The sequence below is a fragment of the Somniosus microcephalus genome, chromosome 10, assembly GCF_052327205.1.
Source record: "Somniosus microcephalus isolate GS21.2 chromosome 10, FLI_Smic_1.0, whole genome shotgun sequence".
NCBI classification, from domain to species: domain Eukaryota; kingdom Metazoa; phylum Chordata; class Chondrichthyes; order Squaliformes; family Somniosidae; genus Somniosus; species Somniosus microcephalus.
The window spans coordinates 5,748,243-5,771,650 of record NC_140996.1 but is presented as its reverse complement, the minus strand read 5'-3'; the positions used below and the strand labels follow the sequence as shown (position 1 = coordinate 5,771,650).

At 48.6% G+C, this 23,408-nt stretch overlaps 1 protein-coding gene across 1 annotated transcript in view; it reads right to left on the bottom strand.

Moving 5' to 3' along the window:
• Positions 1 to 23,408, bottom strand: part of rasa3 (RAS p21 protein activator 3) — a 135,152-nt gene that overhangs the window by 9,023 nt on the left and 102,721 nt on the right. Inside the window, exons 13-19 of the mRNA XM_085998364.1 lie at positions 22,292 to 22,415; positions 19,376 to 19,482; positions 18,124 to 18,201; positions 16,137 to 16,214; positions 14,298 to 14,371; positions 2,904 to 3,010; positions 1,251 to 1,333 (exon numbers count right to left, since the gene is read on the bottom strand). Of these exons, the coding sequence (XP_085854490.1) occupies positions 1,251 to 1,333; positions 2,904 to 3,010; positions 14,298 to 14,371; positions 16,137 to 16,214; positions 18,124 to 18,201; positions 19,376 to 19,482; positions 22,292 to 22,415 (651 nt within the window). The remainder of the gene's footprint in view (positions 1 to 1,250; positions 1,334 to 2,903; positions 3,011 to 14,297; positions 14,372 to 16,136; positions 16,215 to 18,123; positions 18,202 to 19,375; positions 19,483 to 22,291; positions 22,416 to 23,408) is intronic.

Below are 23,408 nucleotides of genomic sequence, written 5' to 3'. Positions count from 1 at the left end.
CACAACATCCATTCCTGGATGAGCTGCAATTTCCTCCAACTAAACATGGGGAAGACCGAAGCCATGGTCTTGGACGCCCGCCACGAACTCCGTTCCCTCGTCAGCGACTCCAACCCTCTCCCTGGCCGTTGTCTCAGCCTGAACCAGGCTGTTTGCAACCTCGCCGTCCTATCTGACCCTGAGCTGAGCATCCGACCCCACATCCTCTCCATCACCCAGACCGCCTACTTCCACCTCGCTAACATCGCCCGTCTCCGCCCCGCCTCAGCTCATCTGCTGCTGAAACCCTCGCCCGTGCTTTGGTTACCTCCAGACTCTCCTGGCCGGCCTCCAGCTTCCACCCTCCATAAAACATCAGCTCATCCAAAACTCTGCTGTGCGTCTAACCCGCAACAAGTCCCGCTCTCCCATCCCCCCTGTGCTCGCTGACCTACATTGGCTCCCTGTCCAAAAATGCCTTGATATTAAAATTCTCATCCTTGTGTTCAAATCCCCCCATGGCCTCGCCCCTCCCTATCTCTGTAATCTCCTCCAGCCCCACAACCACCCCCCTCCCGCCCCCGCCACCCCATGGCCTCGCCCCTCCCTATCTCTGTAACCTCCTCCAGCCCTACAACCCTCCCCCCGCCCCCGCCACCCCACGGCCTCGCCCCTCCCTATCTCTGTAATCTCCTCCAGCCCCACAACCCCCCCCCCCCGCCACCCCATGGCCTCGCCCCTCCCTATCTCTGTAATCTCCTCCAGCCCCACAACCCTCCGAGATCTCTGAGCTCCTCCAATTCTGGCCTCTTGCGCATCTCCTGATTCCCATCGCTCCACCATTGGCGGCCGTGCCTTCAGCTGCCTGGGCCCCGAGCTCTGGAATTCCCTCCCTGAACCTCTCCGCCTCTCCCTCCTCCTTTAAGACGCTCCTTAAAACCGACCTCTTTGGCCATGCTTTTGGTCACCTGTCCTAATATCTCCTGATGTGGCTCGGTGTCAATTGTTGTCTGATTGCACTCCTGTGATGCACCTTGGGACGTTTTCCTATGTTAAAGGCGCTATATAAAGGCAAGTGGTTGTGGTTGTATCTGTGGCCCCTCGTTCTTGAGCACTCGACTATTGGAAACAGTCCTGCTTCTACCTATCCCGTCACATCCCTTCGTAATTTAAACACTTCTCTCATCTCGCTCCTAATCTTCCATTTTTCAAGCCTTTGTATTTTTATTTTGAAAAACCACAGTCAGGGCAACGCATTAAATTCTACTCACATTTTTCATTTTGAAAGATTCTTCCTCCAGTTTCTCAACTGCTAGAATATTTTCAATTGGAATATTGTCCAATGGGTGGTCACCTTAAAAAAAAAAAAATCAGGAAAAAAACGTATTAAATGTGGTCTTTGCAAACTGAATACAAAACCTAACTTATCGCAGGTCACTCGCCACTTATCTCAACCCTTCTGGTTAAGTTCATTCATTAAATCACAGTCTAACTGAACAAACTTACATAGAATTACACAGAATGTACAGCACAGAAACAGGCCATTCGGCCCATCTGGTCCGTGCCGGTGTTTCTGCTCCACACCAGCCTCCTCCCACCCCTCTCCATCTCACCCTATCACCATATCCTTCTATTCCTTTCTCCCTCATGTGTTTATCCAGCTTCCCCTTAAATACATCTCCGCTATTCTCCTCAACCACTCCCTGTGGGAGTGAGTTCCACATTCTCACCACTCTCTGGGTAAAGAAGTTTCTCCTGAATTCCCTATTGGATTTATTAGTGACTATCTTATATTGATGGCCCCTAGTTCTGGTCTCCCTCACAAGTAGAAACATCTTCTCCACATCTACCCTATCGAAACCTTTCATAATTTTAAAGATCTTTCTACTCCGGATGTTGGTAAGTCACTGAAGATAGGGGAGAGGGTGGCAAATGTTGCAGTGAGGGGAGGTGCCAGGGGTCAAATGAGGTCAGCTACCCGGTGTGCGGGGGGGACAATGCAAGGTAATCTTTATCGGTGATGGGGTGAATTCCATCGCCCAGCAGGATGCACGTTGAAAGATCCCAGGAAACTAGAGATTAGCAGTTTGCAGGTGAAGGGAAAGAGGTCTTTTAAATGTCCTAACAGCCTGACTAATGAAAGCACGCACTTGATCAACAACCGAGGTATTTGGGGGGCCCTTGGAGTCTGGGCGATGAAAGCTGCACACCCAACTGGGAGTATTGAGTCAGAGCAAGTGGAACATTACTGGCAGGACGTGCAAGGGGTACGGTAGTGGTAATGTTATTGGACAAGTAATCCAGAGGCCTGGACCAATGATCTGGAGACATGAGTTCATAATCCCACCACGGCAGCTGGGAAATTTAAATTAATAAATAAATCTGGAATAAAAAGCTAGTATCAGTAATGGTGACCATGTAACTACCAAATTGTCGTAAAAACCCATCTGGTTCACTAATGTCCTTTAGTCTGGCCTATATGTGACTCCAGACCCACTGCCACTCAGTTGTAACAAACCACTGCGAAAAAACATAAGAAGAATAAAACCAGATGGACCTCCCAGCATCGACCTAGGTGACCCTGCAAAGTCCTCCTCACCGACATCTGGGGACTTGTGCCAAAATTGGGAGAGCTGTCCCACAGACTAGTCAAGCAACAGCCTGACATAGTCACACTCACAGAATCATACCTTTCAATGCTCCTATATGAGATTTTTGTTAACCAAAGGTATGAAGGGATACGGGGCAAAGGCGGGTCTATGGAGTTCGGTCACAGATCAGCCATGATCTCACTGACTGGCAGAACAGGTTCAAGGGGCTGAATGGCCTCCTCCGGTTCCTATGTTCCTGTGACATTACTCTCTTAGTCTGAAAGGGAAAACGGTGAGAATTATTTAGGAGGCAGGGATTGCGCGACGTGTCACCTTTGTGCTTGTGATAGGTGAACTCGTGGTTGCTGAGGCGAAACCATCTCTTCTTAAAATTCTTGATGCCGAAACGATTTCTTCCCTGCGCTCTCTTGATCATAAACCTAAATGGGAGAACCATAAATACCAGTCGGAAGGGTTAGCGAATTAAATCCTTACAGTCACCAAGGAAGTAAAGTCAGTCAGGAAATAAAAAAATCTGGGAGGGATTTCGACAATGGACGTGAAGTGACACAGGAGAAAGTAGCCAAAGGGCCCATCATCCTCTAAAGGGTCGTCTTTCTGAGCGCAGGCTCCAGACTTGGTGCCACAGCTGCCGGAAGCACCCACAGTTTCCCAGCTTGACTCCCGATGGGTGAGTCGCCCACGCCTGGAGCACATGCTCAGAAAATCAGCCCTTCAACATGCCCTGGCTGCACACAGCAGCGTTTACTCTTTGCTATTTGGCAGGCTACGGTAGTGTACTGGTTGTGTTACTGGTGTAGGAACCTGAGTCGCTTAGATTGATAATCCACAGGCTGTGAGTTCAAATCCCACCACGGCTGTTTGAGAATTTGACTTCAGTTGAAATAAAAAGCTGGTCTCAGTAAAAGAGACCGTGAAGCTGTCGGATTGCTGTTAAAAACCCAACTGGTTCACTGACGTCCTTTAGGGAAGGAAACCTGCCGTCCTCACCCGGTCTGGGCCTAGAGGTGACTCCAGTCCCACACCAACCTGGTTAACTGCCTTCTGAGGTGGCCCAGCAAGACACTCAGTTGTACCAAACCAGGGCAATAAGGGATGGCAATAAATGCTGGCCTTGCCAGCGACGCCCACATTCTATCTTAAAGAGTTGGAGCCACAGAGTTAGACGTTCAGTCAATGGGCAGAAATTCTAGCTCTAGAATTGATTTTTTTAAGATTAAAGTTCCTACAACTGTTTCCAGCTTTGGCCTTCTCTATTTTTATGGTGCATCCTTGTGTCCCAGAGTGACTCAGCAACCTGTGCACAGCAACATTTAATAAAAATCCATCGCTGTCTTGGAAAGTATTTGAATCCACGTTGATGGTAAGATTTATTTGTTAAAATTTTAATAACTAAAAACAATTGTCCCAAATAATTCTGCATCGCTATTCTCACCATGGATAGATTCTAAGCTTTTCATTCTTTTACTAAAATCTGTCCTTTTTCCGACAGATACAAACACCCCACAGCCTGTCCCAAACAAGGACTGGAACACTTCTCCGTTTTACACCCGCTTGCGGTCATTAGTGCTGGGACAAGACTCGCTGACCCCCTTCCTGAACTCAGAGAGTCAGTGTGATCGTTCTGTGTAGTGAGTCTCCATTAACTCCCGTCAGTTACAACCACTAGGTCCGCCAACAGCTCCCGACAGTAATAACGGCATGGGGTGGGGATCCGGCTGCTCACCGACTAACCTGCGGCCCACTGCGCCATGTACCTGCATCATCTTCAGCAAGGCACAGAATGGAGAGGAGAATGGATGATCACTTTCTAAAGTTTAAATATACGCGGCAAATCACAAATATTAAACACATCTCATGCTCGCCAACAGTGCAAATCATGGCAAATGTTTTGAGGATGTAACTGGTAAAATAGATAAGGGAGAACCAGTGGATGTGGTGTATTTGGACTTTCAGAAGACTTTCGATAAGGTCCCGCATAAGAGATTAGTGTGTAAAGTTAAGGCACATGGGATTGGGGGCAAGGTATTGACTTGGATAGAGAACTGGTTGGCAGACAGAAAGCAAAGAGTTGGAATAAACGGGTCTTTTTCCGAGTGGCAGGCAGTGACTAGTGGGGTACCGCAGGGATCGGTCCTTGGACCCCAGCTATTCACAATATATATTAATGATCTAGACAAAGGAACTAGATGTAATATCTCCAAATTTGCAGACGACACAAAGCTGGGTGGGCGTGTGTGCTGTGAGGAGGATGCCGAGAAACTCCAGGATGATTTGGACAGGTTGGGTGATTGGGCAGAAGCATGGCAGATGCAATATAACGTGGATAAATGTGAGGTTATCCACTTTGGTGGCAAAAACAGGAAGGCAGATTATTATCTGAATGGCAATAGATTGGGAGAAGGGGAAGTGCAACAAGACCTGGGTGTCCTTGTGCACCAGTCGCTGAAGGTAAGCATGCAGGTGCAGCAGGCGGTTAAGAAGGCAAATGGTATGTTGGCCTTCGTAGTGAGAAGGTTTGAGTACAGGAACAAGGATGTCTTGCTGCAGTTGTACAGGGCCTTGGTGAGACCACATCTTGAGTATTGTGTACAGTTTTGGTCACCTTATCTGAGGAAGGATGTTCTTGCCATGGAAGGAGTTCAGCGAAGATGCACCAGGCTGATACCTGGGATGGCAGGAATGACGTATGAGGAGAGATTGGGTCGATTGGGCTTATACTCGCTGGAGTTTAGAAGAATGAGAGGGGATCTCATTGAAACTTATAAAATTCTGACAGGCCTGGACAGACTAGATGCAGGAAGGATGTTCCCGATGGGGAGTCCAGAACCAGGGATCACAGTCTAAGGATGAGGGGTAGGCCATTTAGGACAGAAATGAGGAGGAATTTCTTCACCCAGAGAGTGGTGAACCTGTGGAATTCTCTACCACAGAAGGCAGTAGAGGCCAATTCATTAAATATATTCAAGAAGGAGTTAGATATATTTCTTAAGGCTAAAGGGATCAAGGGATATGGAGAGAAGGCAGGGACAGGGTACTGAGTTTGGATGATCAGCCATGATCGCATTGAATGGCGGAGCAGGCTCGAGGGGCCGAATGGCCTACTCCTGCTCCTATCTTCTATGTTTCAAATCACGATCTGAACAGGGTTGTCCGAGTATTTCCGGGATTATATACGGCACAGTGTACTCCCGAATGCTGTGTGGTTTAACAATGAAGTTTGCTTATATTGACTCATTGCCCGCTCAATACCTTGCGGGAGAGTTTGGTCAGGTCAGTGACTTTGCAAACTGACGCTTCCTCAGCTTATCACAAAACCAACAAGCGCGATCTTTGGAGAGTACAAAGGGTGACGGCCGAGGTTCCGGCCCTCTCCTGTGCCTCCCACCAACCACAACCACCACCTCGCCAACAGTTCCCGACAGTAATAACGGCGTGGGGCGGGCATCTGGCTGCTCACTGGATACCCACCGGCCCACTCACTGCACTGGAGGAAGAATCGAGGGCAGAAGTGGGATGTCCACCCCTTAGCATCTGGTCCTTTGAGTTAACAGGCGCCAGAGATCAATGTGCACAGTCATACACAGTGACCGCCTTGCATCTTTCCTGCACCAACTATTACCATCAACTTTCTTTACAGTAAGTTTTAAAGTCCGTAAAAGCGCAGCCACTTGACCAAGTAAGAAAGGACAGACAGAAATAAAATTCAAAAGCAAAATACTGCGGATGCTGGAAATCTGAAATAACAACAGAAAATGCTGGAAGCACTCAGCAGGTCAGGCAGCATCCGTGGAGAGAGAAACAGAGTTAACGTTTCAGGTCTGGGACCCTTCATCAGAACTGGAAAAGGTTCGAGATGTAACAGATATTAAGCAGGCGCAGAGACAGGGGGGGGGGGGGAGCGGGGGGGAGGAAGGAACTGAAGGAACATTCTGTGCTAGGGTAGAAGGCAGGAGAGATTAAACCGCACCTCATCTTTCGATTAGGCATTTTACAGCCTTCTGGACTCAACATTGAGTTCAACAATTTCAGACTATAGAAACATAGAAACATAGAGGATAGGAGCAGGAGTCGGCCATTCGGCCCCTCGAGCCTGCTCTGCCATTCAATGAGATCATGACTGATCATCCAAATTCAGTACCCTGTCCCTGCCTTCTCCCCATATCCCTTGATCCCTTTAGCCTTAAGAAATATATCCAACTCCTTCTTGAATATATTTAATGAATTGGCCTCCACTGCCTTCTGTGATAGAGAATTCCACAGGTTCACCACTCTCTGGGTGAAGAAATTCCTCCTCATCTCAGTCCTAAATGGCTTACCCCTTATCCTTAGTCTGTGACCCCTGGTTCTGGACTCCCCCGCCATCGGGAACATCCTTCCTGCATCTAGTCTGTCCAGTCCTGTCAGAATTTTATAAGTTTCAATGAGATCCCCTCTCATTCTTCTAAACTATAGCGAGTATAAGCCTAATCGACCCAATCTCTCCTATAACCCCTGCCCCCATTTTTCAGGCGGTTTATGATTCCGCCATCCCCATTTGCAACATTTAATCTCTCCTACCTCCCACCCTAGCACAGAAATAAAATTCAATCAGGTGAAGACAGAGGCAGAGATTCAGAGTACTATTTACAGCAGGAACGACTGAACAGGCGGGGGCTCTTTTCTCTAGAAAAGAGAAGGCTGAGGGGTGACCCGCTAGAGGGCTTTAAAATTACAAAGAGGTTCGATAGGGTAGACGTAGAGAAGATGTTTCCACTTGTGGGGGAGACCAGAACTAGGGACCATCAATATAAGATAGTCACCAATAAATGACTGATATAAAAACGGTGAATAAGATTGCAGGTAGAAGTGGAGAGGGAATAGAAACAGAGCAGGCAGATAAACAGCAGGAGTGTCCAGCCCGTACACTGGTGGGTGGGGAGGGGAGGTGACACACAGACACAAGGGTGATTTACTGAATTCTATGGGGCTGTGGATGGTGTAGTGTTGGGTGGTAATATTGTGCTGCGGGAGAGGAGAGAAAGGAGATTGTCATAGAGTCATAGAGTCATAGAGTAATACAGCACGGATAGAGGCCCTTCGGCCCATCGTGTCCGCGCCGGCCATCAAGCCCTGTCTAATCTAATCCCATATTCCAGCATTTGGCCCGTAGCCTTGTATGCTATGGCATTTCAAGTGCACATCCAAATGCTTCTTAAATGTTGTGAGGGTTTCTGCCTCCACAACCCTTTCAGGCAGTGAGTTCCAGACTCCAACCACCCTCTGGGTGAAAAAGTTCTTTCTCAAATCCCCTCTAAACCTCCCGCCCTTTACCTTGAATCTATGCCCCCTAGTTATCGACCCCTCTACTAAGGGAAAAAGCTCCTCAGCATCCATCCTATCTATGCCCCTCATAATTTTGTACACCTCAATCATGTCCCCCCTCAGCCTCCTCAGCTCCAAGGAAAACAAACCCAACCTGCCCAGTCTCTCTTCATAGCTGAAGCGCTCCAGCCCTGGTAACATCCTGGTGAACCTCCTCTGCACCCTCTCTAACGCGATCACATCCTTCCTGTAGTGTGGCGACCAGAACTGCACACAATATTCCAGCTGTGGCCTAACCAGTGTTTTATACAGCTCCATCATAACCTCCTTGCTCTTATATTCAATGCCTCGGCTAATGAAGGCAAGTATCCCATATGCCTTTTTTACCACCTTATCCACCTGTTCCGCCGCCTTCAGGGATCTGTGTACTTGCACACCCAGATCCCTCTGACCCTCCGTCTTGCCTAGGGTCTTTCCATTCATTGTGTATTCCTTTGCCTTGTTAGTCCCCCCAAAGTGCATCACCTCGCACTTTTCCGGGTTAAATTCCATTTGCCACTGTTCCGCCCATCTGACCAACCCATCTATATCGTCCTGCAGACTGAGGCTACCCTCCTCGCTATTTACCACCCTACCAATTTTTGTATCATCCGCGAACTTACTGATCATACCCTTTACATTCATATCCAAGTCATTAATGTAGACCACAAACAGCAAGGGACCCAGCACCGATCCCTGTGGTACCCCACTGGCCACAGGCTTCCAGTCACAAAAACAACCTTCGACCATCACCCTCTGCCTTCTGCCACTAAGCCAGTTTTGTATCCAATGTGCCAAGGCACCCTGGATTCCATGGGCTCTTACCTTCTTGACCAGTCTCCTGTGCGGGACTTTATCGAAGGCCTTACTGAAATCCATGTATACCACATCCACTGCGTTACCCTCATCCACACACCTAGTCACCCCCTCAAAAAATTCAATCAAATTAGTCAGACATGATCTTCCCTTGACAAAGCCATGTTGACTATCCCTGATTAATCCTTGCCTCTCCAAGTGGAGACAAATTTTGTCCCTCAGGATTTTTTCCAATAATTTTCCTACCACTGATGTTAGGCTCACTGGCCTGTAGTTCCCCGGTTTTTCCCTACTACCCTTCTTGAATAATGGTACTACATTAGCGGTTCTCCAGTCCTCTGGCACATCCCCTGTGGCCAGAGAGGTCCTGAATATATGTGTTAGAGCCCCCGCAATCTCCTCCTTTGCCTCACACAGCAGCCTGGGATACATTTCATCCGGGCCTGGGGATTTATCCATTTTTAGGCCAGCTAAAACCGCCAATACCTCCCCCCGCTCGATGTTAATATGTTCGAGCATATCACAGTCCCCCCGCCCTATTTCTATGTCTACATCGTCCTTCTCCATAGTGAAAACAGACGCAAAAAATTCATTCAGAACCCCTCCTACATCTTCCGGCTCCACACACAGATTGCCACTTTTGTCCCTAATGGGCCCTATTTTTTCCCTAGTTATCCTCTTACCCTTAATATACTTATAAAACATCTTCGGATTTTCCTTTATTTTGCTTGCCAGTGTTATTTCATGGCCCCTCCTTGATCTCCTAATTTCTTTTTTAAGTATCCCCCTGCACTTTTTGTACTCCTCTAGGGCTTCCTCCGTCTTTAGCCTTTTGTATCTACCAAAAGCCCTCCTTTTTTTCCTAATCCATTCCCGTATATCCCCTGACATCCAAGGTTCCCTGTGGTTTTTGGAACCACCCTTGACCTTTACGGGAACATGTTGCCATTGTATGATCTCAATCTCCCTTCTGAAAGCCTCCCATTGCTCCGATGCGGATTTTCCTACAAGTAGCTGATCCCAGTCCATTTTGGCCAGATCCTGCCTTATCCTATTAAAATCGGCCTTCCCCCAATTTAGAACCTTTATTTCCGGCCCATCCCTGTCCTTTTCCATGGCCACCTTAAATCTTACCATATTATGGTCACTATCACCAAAGTGCTCACCTACTAGCACTTTTTCCACTTGGCCGGCCACATTCCCTAGAATTAGGTCCAGTACCGCCCCCTCTCTTGTAGGACTTTCTACATGCTGGCTCAAAAAGCTCTCCTGGATGCACTTTAAGAATTCTACACCCTCTGAGCCTTTCACACTCTGACTATCCCAGTTAATATTGGGGAAGTTGAAATCCCCCATTATTATTACCCTATTATTTGCACATTTCTCTGAGATTTGCCTACATATTTGTTCCTCTATCTCCCCCTGACTGTTTGGAGGCCTATAGTACACTCCCAGCAAAGTGCTTGCCCCCTTTTTGTTTTTAAGCTCCACCCATATGGCCTCATTGGAGGACCCTGCTAATATATCATCCCTCCTTACTGCAGTAATTGACTCCTTAATTAATATTGCGACACCCCCTCCTCTTATACCTCCCCCTCTGTCTCGCCTGAAGATTCTGTACCCCGGAATATTGAGCTGCCAGTCTTGCCCTTCCCTCAACCATGTGGTTTTGTTACAGACACAGAATGAGGTGCAGATCAGCCATGAAAGAAAGACTTGCATTTCTATAGCGCCTTTCACGACCACCAGACATCTCAACGTGCTTTACAATCAATAAAGTGCTTTTGAAGTGGAGTCACTGTTGTAATGTGGGAAACGCAGCAGCTCAGCAAGGTCCCACAATGAGCAATGTGATAATGACCAGATAATCTGTTTTTAGTGATGTTGATTGAGGGATAAATATTGGCCCCACGACACCGGGGAGAACTCCCCCGCTCGTCTTCGAAATAGTGCCATGGGATCTTTTACGTCCACCTGAGAGAGCAGACGGAGCCTCGGTTTAATGTCTCATCCGAAAGACGGCACCTCCGACAGTGCGGCGCTCCCTCAGTACTGCCCCTCCGACAGTGCAGCGCTCCCTCAGCACTGCCCCTCCGACAGTGCAGCACTCCCTCAGTACTGCCCCTCCGACAGTGTGGCGCTCCCTCAGTACTGCCCCTCCGACAGTGCAGCACTCCCTCAGCACTGCCCCTCCGACAGTGCAGCACACCCTCAGTACTGCCCCCCCGACAGTGCAGCGCTCCCTCGGTACTGCCCCTCCGACAGCGCAGCGCTCCCTCAGCACTTCCCCTCCGACAGTGCGGCGCTCCCTCAGTACTGCCCCTCCGACAGTGCGGCGCTCCCTCAGCACTGCCCCTCCGACAGTGCGGCGCTCCCTCAGTACTGACCCTCCGACAGTGCGGCGCTCCCTCAGCACTGCCCCTCCGACAGTGCAGCACTCCCTCAGTACTGCCCCTCCGACAGTGCGGCGCTCCCTCAGCACTGCCCCTCCGACAGTGCGGCGCTCCCTCAGGACTGACCCTCCGACAGTGCGGCGCTCCCTCAGCACTGCCCCCCCGACAGTGCAGCACTCCCTCAGCACTGCCCCTCCGACAGTGCAGCACTCCCTCAGCACTGACCCTCCGACAGTGCGGCGCTCCCTCAGTACTGACCCTCCGACAGTGCGGCGCTCCCTCAGCACTGCCCCTCCGACAGTGCGGCGCTCCCTCAGTACTGCCCCTCCGACAGTGCGGCACTCCCCCAGCACTGCCCCTCCGACAGTGCGGCACTCCCTCAGCACTGCCCCTCCGACAGTGCGGCGCTCCCTCAGCACTGCCCCTCCGACAGTGCGGCGCTCCCTCAGCACTGCCCCTCCGACAGTGCGGCGCTCCCTCAGCACTGCCCCTCCGACAGTGCGGCGCTCCCTCAGCACTGCCCCTCCGACAGTGCGGCGCTCCCTCAGCACTGCCCCTCCGACAGTGCGGCGCTCCCTCAGCACTGCCCCTCCGACAGTGCGGCGCTCCCTCAGCACTGCCCCTCCGACAGTGCGGCGCTCCCTCAGCAATGCCCCTCCGACAGTGCGGCGCTCCCTCAGCACTGCCCCTCCGACAGTGCGGCGCTCCCTCAGCACTGCCCCTCCGACAGTGCGGCGCTCCCTCAGCACTGCCCCTCCGACAGTGCGGCGCTCCCTCAGCACTGCCCCTCCGACAGTGCGGCGCTCCTTCAGCACTGCCCCTCCGACAGTGCGGCGCTCCCTCAGCACTGCCCCTCCGACAGTGCAGCGCTCCCTCAGCACTGCCCCTCCGACAGTGCAGCACTCCCTCAGCACTGCCCCTCCGACAGTGCAGCGCTCCCTCAGCACTGCCCCTCCGACAGTGCAGCACTCCCTCAGCACTGCACTGGAGTGTCAGCCTAGCTTTATGTGCTCAAGTTCCTGGACTGAGACTTCAACCCACGACCTTCTGGCTCAGAGGCGAGGGCGCTGCCCACTGAGCCACGGCTGACACTGATCTGATTGAATGGCGGAGCAGGCTCGAGGGGCTGAATGGCCTCCTCCTGCTCCTAGAATAGACGAATTGTCCAGATACCTTTGACATATTATTTTAATAGTGTGGTGTGATGGGTCATTTGTTGCATGACGCAGACCATCGTTTGTTTTAGTTCATTTTATTTCTCCCCTAAAACAGCCCAGCTGGCGGAATCTGACCTCTAAACTCTCCACTTGCCAGAATGACAGGAAGCGATTGATTCACAAAGTGCCACTGCTTGCCTCTCACGGAGCAGCTGTTGTGGCAACTACAGCCACCGCTTTCCATATCACCCACGGTAAATATTAACCTGTTCCTGAAACGCGTTATCATCTGCAAAGAAAGTGAATCTGCTGTTCTCCGTTGTTGACAACTTGACTGTCAGCGAGCTCAGCGCGCACTTGGATAGAAGGAGATGTGAGCAGGAACGTTGGGGCAGAGGAATGAGGATGGACAATGGAAACAGTTCGGTCTTCGGACCTCTGGAGAACTCTCACACTCCGGCAGCAGGTGTGAAAAAATAGTGAGCAGAGAAGGTTAAGAGGAGATTTAATAGAGGTGTTCAAAATCATGAAGGGTTTTGATGGAGTAAATCAGGAGAATCTGTTTCCAGCGGCAGGAGGGTCGGTAACCAGAGGTCACAGAGTGAAGATAATTGGCAAAAGAACCAGAGGGGAGATGAGGAGATTTTTTTTTGACACAGCGAGTTGTTGTGATCTGGAACGCGCTGCCTGAAAGGGCGGTGGAAGCAGATTCAATAGTAACTTTCAAAAGGGAATTGGAGAAATATTCAAAAAGGAAACAATTGCAGGACTACGGGGAAAGAGCAGGGGGGAGCGGGACTAATTGGAGAGCTCGTTCAAAGAGCCGGCTCAGGCACGATGGGCCGAATGGCCTCCTTCTGTGCTGTAAGATTCTACGATCTTTCCCCTGACCCCAGCTAGTGCTGTTTAAAACTTGAACTAAAAGGTTAGATTTTTCTTCCCACTCAGAAACTTTTTAACGTAGATTTAGCCTAGATTTTGGGCCCACTTTTCTAAAGATAAATGTGGGGTGGATTTCACAAATCAGCTCTCCTGCCGCAGAGTGTCACACTCTGGGGGCACTGATCAGAAGAGCGGGCGGGCGATTAACCTGCCCGTTTTATTCCTAGACCAATTCCTCATCCATTCATAATAACGGAAAATAATTCAGGTGAGCTGTGAGCGGGACATTCTAACCCCAAAGCCTGATGTTCCAATCAGTGCTCTCTGCACACAACTCTGCACCAAAAGCATGATTCTACCCCTATAAAGCAGGGTAGTTGTATAGGTTCTGTTACTGGACTAATTATCCAGATAACGTGAGTTCGAATCCCACCAGGGCAGTGCGAGAATTAGAATTCAGTTAAAATAATCTGGAAATAAAAAGCTAACATCAGTAAAAGTGACCATGAAGCTGTCATAGAAACATAGAAGATAGGAGCAGGAGTAGGCCATTCGGCCCCTCGAGCCTGTTCCACCATTTAATGAGATCATGGCTGATCATCCAAATTCAGTACCCTGTCCCTGCCTTCTCCCCATATCCCTATCAGATTGTCGTAAAAACCCAACTGCTTCACTGACGTTCTTCAGGGAAGGAAACCCGCCGTCCTTCCCCGGTCTGGGCCTATAGGTGACTCCAGTCCCACCCCAAGGTGGTTGACTCTTAACTGCCCTCTGAAGTGGCCGAGCGAGACACTCAGTTGGATCAAGAAGAAGGCTCATCACCACCTTCTCACAGCAACGAGGAACGGACAATAAATGCCGGCCTTGCCAACGACACCCACATCCCGAGAATGAATCAAAAAAATACTACGTGCGCCATGGTATTCAAGCTTTTCTGTATATTTAAAGGTTATACATAAATATCAGCACTTGACACTGAAATTGACTAGTCCAGTAAAAACTTAATTAACCATGATGATGATAACAGCACAAGAAATAAAAACTGAGCACACGATATGAAGAAAAGTAAAGATGTGATATATGAATATGGGACAGTGCAGGGTTCAAAAACTCACCCTTCCTTCAGTACGATGGGTTGCTCAATGCTCTTGTGGTCTCTTCTTCCAGATGAGGAGATTAAATCTAGGAACTTCACACAAAGCACAAATGCAGCGTTAACTGACATGCAGTTATTTATATAAAGTTCCCACAAATACCCTTTCTTTCCGAGTGTGTTAGCCTCTATTACATTGTGTCCTGTGTCACACACCAGCCGTAGCCCTGCGGAAACCCAGCGATCTGTGCCCAGACCATCGCCATGACTAACTTCTGACTTTCACGTGATTTAAGAAGGGTCTCCCCATCAAAAACTGCTTTAAAAATCAATCCTTAGTATCAGCGTCTTGTTGTTTTGTTCTGTCCACTTTGTCAAGAAGCACAGGATAAGTTTACCAATGCTGGTTGGCACGGGGTAGACAGAGGCAATGCTTTCACTGGGTGCGTATTTCTCATTTGCAATCTCGGACAGAACATCTAGCAATGCTCACAGGTCAAAGGGAGGTCAAAGAGAGACTGAGCAGATCCAGACTGGACCTGGATAAACAATGATTCTGAAGGAAACACAATCACAAACACAATCCCAAACACAAACACAAACACAATCCCAAACACAATCCCAAACACAAACACAATCCCAAACACAAACACAATCCCAAACACAATCCCAAACACGAACAAAAACACAATCCCAAACACAAACACAATCCCAAACCCAATCCCAAACACAAACCCAATCCCAAACCCAATCCCAATCACGAACACAAACACAATCCCAAACACAAACCCGATCCCAAACACAAACCCAATCACAAACCCGATCCCAAACACAAACCCGATCCCAAACACAAACCCGATCCCAAACACAAACCCGATCCCAAACACAAACCCGATCCCAAACACAAACCCGATCCCAAACACAAACCCGATCCCAAACACAAACCCGATCCCAAACACAAACCCGATCCCAAACACAAACCCAATCACAAACCCGATCCCAAACACAAACCCGATCCCAAACACAAACCCGATCCCAATCACAAACCCGATCCCAAACACAAACCCAATCACAAACCCGATCCCAAACACAAACCCGATCCCAAACACAAACCCGATCCCAAACACAAACCCGATCCCAAACACAAACCCGATCCCAATCACAAACCCGATCCCAAACACAAACCCGATCCCAAACACAAACCCGATCCCAAACACAAACCCGATCCCAAACACAAACCCGATCCCAAACACAAACCCGATCCCAAACACAAACCCGATCCCAAACACAAACCCGATCCCAAACCCAATCCCAAACACAAACCCGATCCCAAACACAATCCCAAACACAAACTATCTACAACAGCAGAAAACACAGCACAGTAAAACCAGAAACGGCTGCTCACTGCGGCCGAAGTCGCTGTCTTTTAACCACAGGGAACGACATGTGGATGGGACTAAAAAGAAAAACTTGCATTTCTATAGCGCCTTTCACGATCTCAAGGCGTCTCAAAACGCTTTACAGCCAATGAAGCACTTCTGGAGTGTAATCACTGTTGTAATGTAGGAAACGCGGCAGCCCATTTGCGCACAGCAAGCTCCCACAAACAGCAATGAGATCCATGATCAGGTAATCTGTTGGTTGAGGGATAAATATTGGCCAGGACAGTGGGAAGAACGCCCCTGAACGTTTCTTCGAAATAGCGCCATGGGATCTTTTACGTCCACCTGAGCAGACAGACGGGGCCTCGGTTTAACGTCTCATCCATAAACTCTTCACGGTGTCCCTGTGAATCCTCGCTATACCCACTGCATGGGCAAAAGATGCATGAAGGAATGTTCATCAACAAAAGGACACTTACATTTCTTACAGCATCTGTGTATTTCTGCTCATTAAAGTGCTCATAGAATGTGGCCATGTAGGACTCCTTGAAACTGGCCTAGTGATAAAGAAAAAACAGTCAATGATTTTAGTTACTCCTGAAAATGGGAGAACAAGTGAGCAGCACTGAATTATTTATTAACATTTCGCTGCTAATTACCAAATGTGAGCCGCTGCATTCCATAAGGGGAGTCCTTTTATCGGCAGAACTCCCGAATGGTCATACAGTCCCGTAAACCTCTGCCTTGTTCCCATATAGAATAGACGCAATAATATGGGCTGACTTTATACTATTACTTGTAAATTGGACTTTACTTGCCAGTTTTTATTTAAGTCACCACACACTGGGTCATCAAGGGCGATTTGCCAAAAGCAGATTCTGCGATCATCTTTTCAATATTTTAAATTGAGAAACTGCATCAAATATTTTAGGGAGGATCCTACGGACTCGGCTGTGAGCGCGGAGCTTTTTTGCGTGTTGAGAATTTGGTTGCAGAGCTCAGCAGATCCCCCCACCCCACCCCACCCCACCCCAACAGGAGTCTCAAATGCACAGACAGAATATCCCAGGGGCTGCAACGACCTCTGCGCAAACCGTCAACGATTGCTGGCACCGGCAACCCAAATTCGTGAAATCTACTCTTCGGCAAATGCTTGGGAACATTTCAGTTTGTTTCAAGGAATCAAGGCAAACTGTGAAGCACATTAGAGTAAATTCAGTGAGCCCCATTCCCAGAGGGAGAGTCCGATAGATCGGGTAGCTCTCTCTTTATTTTATTTTAATTAATTCTCGGGATGTGGACGTCGCTGGCAAGGCTAGCATGTATTGCCCATCCCTAGTTTCCCTGAGAAGGTGGTAGAGGTGCTCCCACAATGTTTATTCTTTGTAGCGCTATTGATACAATGGAGGGTCTCGCTCGGCCATTTCAGAGGGCAGTTAAGAGTCAACAAGGTTGGTGCGGGATTGGAGTCACCTATAGGCCCAGACCGGGTAAGGATGGCAGGTTTTCTTCCCTAAAGGACACTAGTGAACCAGGTGGGTTTTTGCAACAATCCAACAGCTTCATGGTCACTTTTACTATTTCTAGATTTTTTTCTTAAATTGAAATCAAATTCTCAAATTGCCACGGTGGTATTTGAACTAATGTTAAGAACATAAGAAATAGGAGCAGGAGTCGGCCATTCGGCCCCTCGAGCCTGATCTGCCATTCAATGAGCTCATGGCTGATCATCGACCTCAACTCCACTTTCCTGCACTATCCCCATATCCCTTGACTCCTTACAGTCCAAAAATCTATCGATCTCTGTCAACGACTGAGCCTCCACAGCCCTCTGGGGCAGAGAATTCCAAAGATTCACCGCCCTCTGAGTGAAGAAATGTCTCCTCATCTCAGTCCTAAATGGCCGACCCCTTATTCTGAGACTGTGACCCTTAGTTTTAGACTCCCCAGCCAGGGGAAACATCCTCCCTGCATCTACCCTGTCAAGCCCCTTAAGTGTTTCAATGAGATCACCTCTCATTCTTCTAAACTCCAGAGAATATAGGCCTAGTCTACTCAATCTCTCCTCATAGGACAATCCCCCCATCCCAGGAACCAGTCAAGTGAACCTTTGTTGCACTCCCTCTATGGCAAGTATATCCTTCTCTGTTCTCTGGATTACTAGTCCAGGTCTCTGGATTACTAGTCCAGGTCTCTGGATTACTAGTCCAGGTCTCTGGATTACTAGTCCAGGTCTCTGGATTACTAGTCCAGGTCTCTGGATTACTAGTCCAGGTCTCTGGATTACTAGTCCAGTAACAAAGCCAGTACACCACCGTATATTCCTTCTACTGACCTGCACTCCCGCCAAGCTTGGCTCCCTACTGCGAGCATGGGATCGGTGATTTGCCTTACTGAGGGTATTGTACTGTTAAAAACGGTCTATTCTCTCATTAGAAGGCAGAGTAAATAAATCAGAGGACTTACAGACTTGGATTTGGATAAGCTGCCCAAAGTCTGGATGGTCTTGGACACAAGGGTCAGAGTCCGTGCTGTTAATGGGTCCTAAAGGAAAAGAAGAAATGATTAAGAGTTCCTGATCAACATTTCCAACAGGCAGTAAGCCAGAGGAGCAATAACGCTTTATAAATGCAAGTCTTCTAATGAGAAGGGGCAAAGACTTTTGTGTTCATTATTTTGGTTTCATCAGCTTCCCTCTGATGTTTCTACATTTGAAATCCATTTCATAGGAATTGCCGGATGATAACAGACCAAGGCCCATCTAGTTCACCCTCTCCCATCCTGGGAGTCGCACAATCCGACAATAATGGAGTTGTTGACCAATCACAGCGATCAATCTCCATCGAATCGTCTACAACAGGCCCAGACATGAGGCGAGGAAAACCCCCAGTGCTGGAGAGCTTTGGTAACCAGAGGTCCAAAGTCACCTGTTCCTCCCGAGCGCGCTACACTCCCCACCGGTGTGAACAAATCCATCTAATCAGATGTTGGTTGAATGTAGGTAATGTATGAAACGTGGCAGCCAATTTGCACACAGCAAGGTCCCATAAATTGCAATGAGATAAATGACCAGATAATCTGTTTTAATGATGTTGATTGAGGGATAAATATTGGCCAGGACACCGGAGAGAACGCCCCTGCTCTTCTTCGAAATAGTGGCCATGGGATCTTTTATGTCTACCTGAGAGAGCAGACAGGGCCTCGGTTTAATGTCTCATCCGAAAGACGGCACCTCCGACAGTGCGGCGCTCCCTCAGCACTGCACTGGGGGTGTCGGGCTAGATTATGGGACTCAAGTCTCTGGAGTGGGACTTGAATCAACGACCTTCTGACTCCGAGGCGGGAGTGCTGCCCACTGACCACAGCTGACACCTTGAGTTAACGGAATATGGAATGCCTTGTCACAAGTAGTGATCGATACTAAATCATTTAAAAAATGGTACTGGATAATCACTGAATGAATATAAAAGGGTTTTAAAAAAACATGGTGAGCTTGGGGGCTAATGCGACTGCGTAATATCAGTACCGAGAGGGACCTACGTTCCACGCTGGCTGAGGGGTTTCTCCTGTGATGCTAACATTTCTTTCTCTCTGTTTTTTTGCCCTTTTGTACTCTACCTCACTGGGTTTTCGAGAATAAGTCCTGACTATTGCAATAGTTCAGTTCCTGACTGTGTTTGTTCTGCACAGAGTGACAAAGTCCACGTTATGTACTTACCGGATGGTGAGGGTGAAGTTGGAACAGATTAGGTGAAAGAATGGCCGGAGCAAAGAATCGTAGGAAGATGAAACTGCTCACAGCAGTGTACCTCACATCAGCATCATCTAGAAAAACAACACAGGTTCCAGATTAATATCTCCACTCCTCAGATAATTATGCTTGGACTTACATAAGAGGCTTAAGGTACAATCAGTATTTGAACCGCAGTGTTATATCTGATAATGCAACACTACAGCCTCGCACATTACAAACTATCACTCGTACAACACAACAGCAAAGATCACCTTATCACATCTCTCAGGACATCCCAAAACCATTCATATCTGAGATCGACCAATTCTGGCCTGTTGAGCATCCCCCGATTTTAATCCTCCACCACTGGCGGCCGTGCCTTCAGCTGCCGAGGCCCTAAGCTCTGGAATTCCCTCCCTAAACCTCTCCATCTCCTCCCTTAAGACGCCCCTTAAAACCGGCCTCTTTGACCTGTCCTAACAACTCCTTATGTGGCTCGGTGTCAAAGTTTATTTGATAATCGCTCCCGAGAAGCACCTTGGGATGTTTTACTATGTTAATGGCGTTATATAAATGCAAGTTGTAGTTGTTCATGTTTAATTCATCATTTTCTGAAGTGCAGTCGCTGTTCTGTGAGTAAATGCATAAAGGAAACAGCAAACTAGTCACCAGCTAATCTGTTCCTAGGAGGTGTTGGTTGAGGGAAGAAGGTTTATAGGACACTGGGTGAGATCCCTTCAAACGGTGCTGAGGGAACCTTTACATCTGCTTGAACTACCGGGACAGACAGGATGTGATTATGTGCAGGAAAGGGAGACTATAAAATAGTCCTATACACCTTTAATTACAGAGAATTACATAGAATTTACAGCACAGAAACAGGCCATTCGGTGCCGGTGTTTCTGCTCCACACCAGCCTCCTCCCACCCCTCTTCATCTCACCCCATCACCATATCCTTTATTCCTTTCTCCCTCATGTGTTTATCCAGCCTCCCCTTAAATCCATCTCTGCTATTCGCCTCAACCACTCCCTGTGGGAGCGAGTTCCACATTCTCACCACTCTCTGGGTAAAGAAGTTTCTCCTGAATTCCCGATTGGATTTATTAGTGACTATCTTATATTGATGGCCCCTAGTTCTGGTATCCCTCACAAGTGGAATCATCTTCTCCACATCTACCCTATCGAACCCTTTCATAATTTTAAAGACCTCTATCAGGTCACCCCCCAGCCTTTTTTTTCTAGAGAAAAAAGCCCCAGCCTGTTCAGTCTTTCCTGATAGTTATAACCGCTCAGTTCTAGTATCATCCTAGTAAATCTTTTCTGCACCTTCTCCAGTGTCTCTATATCCCATTTATAATATGGAGACCAGAACTGTGCACGGTGCTCCAAGTGTGGTCTAACCAAGGTATATGGAGACCAGAACTGTGCACAGTGCTCCAAGTGTGGTCTAACCAAGGTATATGGAGACGAGAACTGTGCACAGTGCTCCAAGTGTGGTCTAACCAAGGTATATGGAGACGAGAACTGTGCACAGTGCTCCAAGTGTGGTCTAACCAAGGTATATGGAGACCAGAACAGTGCACAGTGCTCCCAGTGTGGTCTAACCGAGGTATATGGAGACCAGAACTGTGCACAGTGCTCCAAGTGTGGTCTAACCAAGGTATATGGAGACCAGAACTGTGCACAGTGCTCCAAGTGTGGTCTAACCAAGGTATATGGAGACCAGAACTGTGCACAGTGCTCCAAGTGTGGTCTAACCAAGGGATATGGAGACGAGAACTGTGCACAGTGCTCCAAGTGTGGTCTAACCAAGGTATATGGAGACGAGAACTGTGCACAGTGCTCCAAATGTGGTCTAACCAAGGTATATGGAGACGAGAACTGTGCACAGTGCTCCAAGTGTGGTCTAACCAAGGTATATGGAGACGAGAACTGTGCACAGTGCTCCAAGTGTGGTCTAACCAAGGTATATGGAGACCAGAACTGTGCACAGTGCTCCAAGTGTGGTCTAACCAAGGTATATGGAGACCAGAACTGTGCACAGTGCTCCAAGTGTGGTCTAACCAAGGTATACGGAGACCAGAACTGTGCACAGTGCTCCAAGTGTGGTCTAACCAAGGTATACAGAGACCAGAACTGTGCACAGTGCTCCAAGTGTGGTCTAACCAAGGTATATGGAGACCAGAACTGTGCACAGTGCTCCAAGTGTGGTCTAACCAAGGTATATGGAGACCAGAACTGTGCACAGTGCTCCAAGTGTGGTCTAACCAAGGTATACAGAGACCAGAACTGTGCACAGTGCTCCAAGTGTGGTCTAACCAAGGTATACGGAGACCAGAACTGTGCACAGTGCTCCAAGTGTGGTCTAACCAAGGTATATGGAGACCAGGACTGTGCACAGTGCTCCAAGTGTGGTCTAACCAAGGTATAGAGAGACCAGAACTGTGCACAGTGCTCCAAGTGTGGTCTAACCAAGGTATATGGAGACCAGAACTGTGCACAGTGCTCCAAGTGTGGTCTAACCAAGGTATACGGAGACCAGAACTGTGCACAGTGCTCCAAGTGTGGTCTAACCAAGGTATATGGAGACCAGAACTGTGCACAGTGCTCCAAGTGTGGTCTAACCAAGGTATAGAGAGACCAGAACTGTGCACAGTGCTCCAAGTGTGGTCTAACCAAGGTATATGGAGACCAGAACTGTGCACAGTGCTCCAAGTGTGGTCTAACCAAGGTATACGGAGACCAGAACTGTGCACAGTGCTCCAAGTGTGGTCTAACCAAGGTATACGGAGACCAGAACTGTGCACAGTGCTCCAAGTGTGGTCTAACCAAGGATCGATACAAGTTTAACATAACCTCTCTAATCGATCTGCTTCAGTAGCGAGGACATCACACTTTACCTTGGAATCTCTTGGCAGCGGACTCTCTCAGTGAGAAGAAAATGTCACACATAACCGTGGGGCAACTCATGCCCGATTTCGTGATGACGTTGAAAATTCTTTCAACGTATTGCCTGAGGTTGTCCTGAAATAAAATGGAACAGTGGTAATCGTATTTTGCATGCACGCGATTGGAACAGTTGGTCGACACAGTAACAGCACGGGATATATTTACAGAGACTCTTCTCCCTGGAGTGTAGAAGATTAAGGGGTGATCTAATCGAGATGTTTAAAGGAGCTGATAGGGTCGAGAGAGAGAAGCTATTTCCTCTGGTGGGGGGAGTCCAGAACAAGGGGGCAGAACCTTAAAATTAGAGCCAGGCCGTTCAGGGGTGATGTCAGGAAGCACTTCTTCACACAAAGGGTGGTGGAAATCTGGAACTCTCTCCCCCCCAAAAAGCTGTTGAGGCTGGGGGGGTCAACTGAAAATTTCAAACCTGAGATCGATAGATTTTTGTTAGGTAAGGGTATTAAGGGTTACAGACCAAGGCGGGTAAATGGAGTTCAGATACAGATCAGCCATGATCTCATTGAATGGCAGAAGAGGCTCGAGGGGCTGAATGGCCTCCTCCTGCTCCGATGAGTCTCACAGGGCAGGAACGTGAATCGGTGGATGGGGCGCAGAGATCGGTGTTTCTGATTTGTGACGCTCCCGAATTTCAGCCCATTGAAATCGATGACTGTGAAAAAGGGAGACGAGCAAAATCACGCTCAGTGCCTGACGCTCCGATCCTCGCCCAGCTGGGCTCTCACCAGAAGCGGAGGCTCCAGAAATTCCCCTGCACATTTACATCACACTGGAGAAGCATTGACTTTTTAAAAAATTAATTCTCGGGATGTGGGCGTCACTGGCAAGGCCGGCATTTATTGCCCGTCCCCAGCTGCCCTGAGAGGGTGGTGGTGAGCTTTCTCCTTGAGCTGCTGCAGTCCGTGTGGTGAAGGGGCTCCCACAGCGGTTAATCTCTGTCGCGGTTGGATACAACTTGTGAGGCCACTTCAGAGGGCAGTCAGGAATCAACCGTGTTGGTTGGGGACTGGAGTCACCTATAGGCCCAGACCGGGTGAGGACGGCAGGTTT